At 34.3% G+C, this 3,189-nt stretch overlaps 1 protein-coding gene across 1 annotated transcript in view; it reads right to left on the bottom strand.

Annotated features, from left to right (window-relative positions):
* Positions 1-2,250: 2,250 nt before the first annotated feature.
* Positions 2,251-3,189, bottom strand: part of LOC104999397 (amine oxidase [flavin-containing] B-like) — a 3,741-nt gene continuing 2,802 nt past the window's right edge. The window contains exon 2 of the mRNA XM_010854985.1: positions 2,251-2,725. Within this exon, the coding sequence (XP_010853287.1) occupies positions 2,477-2,725 (249 nt within the window). The 3' untranslated portion in view covers positions 2,251-2,476. The remainder of the gene's footprint in view (positions 2,726-3,189) is intronic.

Genomic DNA, 3,189 nt, shown 5'->3' with positions numbered 1-3,189 from the left:
GAAATAGAGTGCAGGTCCACTGAAGAAACAAGGCACAAATATACTAGATATTTGCATGAATAATTGTTTGCATTTGGGAACAGTAGTTGTTGAAATAGGTAATGTCCAAATGGCCAAAGTACTTCCTACCATTACAGAGGAAACAAATTTCTGAACTACATTCTTTGTCATGTAGTAGGAGATCAGATGTCAGAGCTCTGGTCAATAATTCCAGAAATGGATGGAAGCATCTCAGATGCTTTTTACAGATTCAAAAGAAGAAAAACGACATATAAGCAAAGACATGGAAGTGATGATGGTGGAGAACAAATTTTTAGTTTAGGGAGGACTTTTTAGCTCTAAAATCTTTATTATTATTTATCATCAAGTAACACTTCACTGGATACAACCAGTTTTCAGTGGACTGAAAACTGAAATCTTTGTTTCATAAATTCATTAGTGCTTTAATTGTCTCAGGATGAGAATTAAAGAGTAAGTATATCAAACATATACACATATGCATATGTATACAATATTTTAAAGTGTACTGATATTTCTTATTTCCTCCAGCAGAGGTCAGAAAATAGCAATACAGGAACATGAAAATCTATGTACCAAAAGAATATTTTAGAGTGATTTTCTCTACATAAGATTATTGAAGGGGTTTTGTAATTGTTTTTCCTCTACCCAAGTTTTCTTCTTATATTTTTACAATAAACCTGCTTTCCTTTTGTAATAATTAGAAAGCAATAACATTCATTTGAATTTCATGAAGACCAATGTTGGCATATGTATTCTGTATCAAATCAGAGATAGTGCTTAATTATTTTCTTAGCTGCATGTGGATTATATGAAATAGCTAAAGAAAGAAGCATATTTGGTCATCACTCTGAAAAATTCAAGTATAACATCCTTGCCACAGTTGATGGCTGTGCGCAATCTCTTTCAAACAAGGAACACAGTGTCGGCGGAAAGATTTCCAGAAAAACAAAGTGTCCTGAACATAGCCCCTGATTGCCAAGAAACCCTGCCCTCACAAAGACAGAAAAATGAATTTAATTTCTAGTCATCATCTCCTTTGTCCAGAGAAATTTAAAAGAGATCCTAGTGTTCTGGGAATTCAGTCTCTGCAAGTCTTAAATGTTAGGACATGAAGACAGAAGAAATCGGTCAAGATGATCTACATATAAAAGCCGGGAACACAATGAACGATGTTTACAAAGAGTTGCTGATGAATGTTCAATAAATCACGCTATTACCATGCTTCATTTTCATTTCTAATTCATGTGTCTCTTTTCCCACTAGACACATATGGAAGCAAGGTGAAAAGGCTCATAAAACAAAATTTGAAGGTCAAACAAAACATTTCTTATAAATGTTACCCACATTATACCAAATCAGATAAATTTTTATTTTCTGTTTCATTAAACAGTTCACAACATATAGTCTATTATTTGTCCTTCTTAATATTATCACCCACAAATAATAAACACATCGACACTATTATGTGATTCAAAACTGTTGATAGTTTCTTCTGTCTCCTAAGGGTACAATTTTTTCCAGTGAGGAACTTGTCTCTATATTGCTCAAATCCTTTAAGGAGGTAAGTGAGGAAGAGAGAGGAAAGATTGAAATTAAAAATCTCTGTCAGAGAACATCAGTGATATTTTGGACCAAGACAGAGATGCTGGGAAAACAAACATCAGGGAGTTGTGAGAAGAGTCTAAAGGGAGAAACATGGTGGGAGACTGGAATTCACAGAAAAATGTGGCCAGTGAGAAATCACCAAGGGCACCCTGTTTGAAGAGCTTCCTAGAATAACAATGTCCAATATTCAGTTTTAAGTTTCTGTGATTGAACCCCTCACCCCCATTGTTCAAAACTTCAGTCCAGTCTACTGTACACAAATGCTCGGGGTAGTCCAAAGAAAGTCAAGACAAAGAGGTGAATTCGAACCCAGGTTGACATAGAGCAAACGAAAGAAGAGAGTCACAGGCCACGAATGTGAATGAGCATATGTGTCATGGAAGCAAGAACCGTGGACCACAAATGATCGTGAGAATGCGAGACACAGTAAACTCACAGAAATTTGAGGGAGATCAATGGAGCTTTCCCACAGAAGATGAAATTTGGGACTTGACCTATGTTTATGTAAATCTCCAAAAGAGAGTGAGTTTAGCCTATATATAGGACATAATAACCAAATTTCAAAATAATTACATTAGACATATTGCAAATACTCTATCACATGATGTCTAAGATAGCATTTGTAAAACTGTTCACAAGTTTTTGTATCACATGAAAGAGCCCTAATTATTTTAATAGAGGTATTTAATAAATCACAAATGCTTTTTCTCTATTGGTTTTGTTCAGCTTGTTACCAAATGGTTAATACTACTTCATCAATAACCTTCCCAAATAGATTTAGAATTAGCCTTTGATAACTGTAAAGAAAATTCTTAGAATGGTTGAAATATAGTTATAAAATACATATGCATTATTCAAGGATAAAGGAGGTTGTCTGAGGGGAGGATCTGGAATTTGTACTAATATATGGAAATACTGATAGAATAATCTCCAAATCCTTCAAAGGTTGTTCCAGGCTTACCTTTGTATGGTGAATCAGACGCTCTACTTCATTCACTTTGTAGGTTTCTAATCCTAGCTCCTTGGATAATCTTAAGATATGATTTTGAGTTGGCCCAACATAAGATCCTCCAAGGTCCACATATTTAACTTTTTGGTTCTGTTTTCCCATGGAAAGAAATAAAAATAAATATTTGTGAAAATGTTATTCTTAAGATAAAAAAGACAGCCCTAAAAAAAGCAGATTGGCATTTCACAGGTTCTAGATACACCTTGAGGAGTACCTATAGAAAACTGGACTCCGTTCTTTACTCTACCTCATTCATGCAACTAAATGGTTATTGAATCATTCCTAATTTTAAAACAAAACTGATTGGACTTGAAATAAGCAAGAGATTTCTGAACCCCATCATTCTCACTATATACCACAACGTGCTCTGGGTTTTACTGGCTTAGATTTGTAAACTATAAATTATTAATGAATTTCTCTTTACTTAGCATTTCTGGCTAATTTTGAGGCACCTAATGCTAGAGGAAAAGCAAGAAAGGAAAGGACCACTTTTTTTATTGAAGTATAGTTGACTCACAATGTTTCAGGTGTGTAGCAAAAAGATTCAGTTTTAT

The sequence above is a fragment of the Bison bison genome, unplaced genomic scaffold (genome assembly GCF_000754665.1).
Source record: "Bison bison bison isolate TAMUID 2011002044 unplaced genomic scaffold, Bison_UMD1.0 scf7180017853604, whole genome shotgun sequence".
NCBI lineage: Eukaryota > Metazoa > Chordata > Mammalia > Artiodactyla > Bovidae > Bison > Bison bison.
The sequence above is the reverse complement of the archived record's forward strand: the minus strand, read 5'-3'. Positions and strand labels throughout refer to the sequence as shown.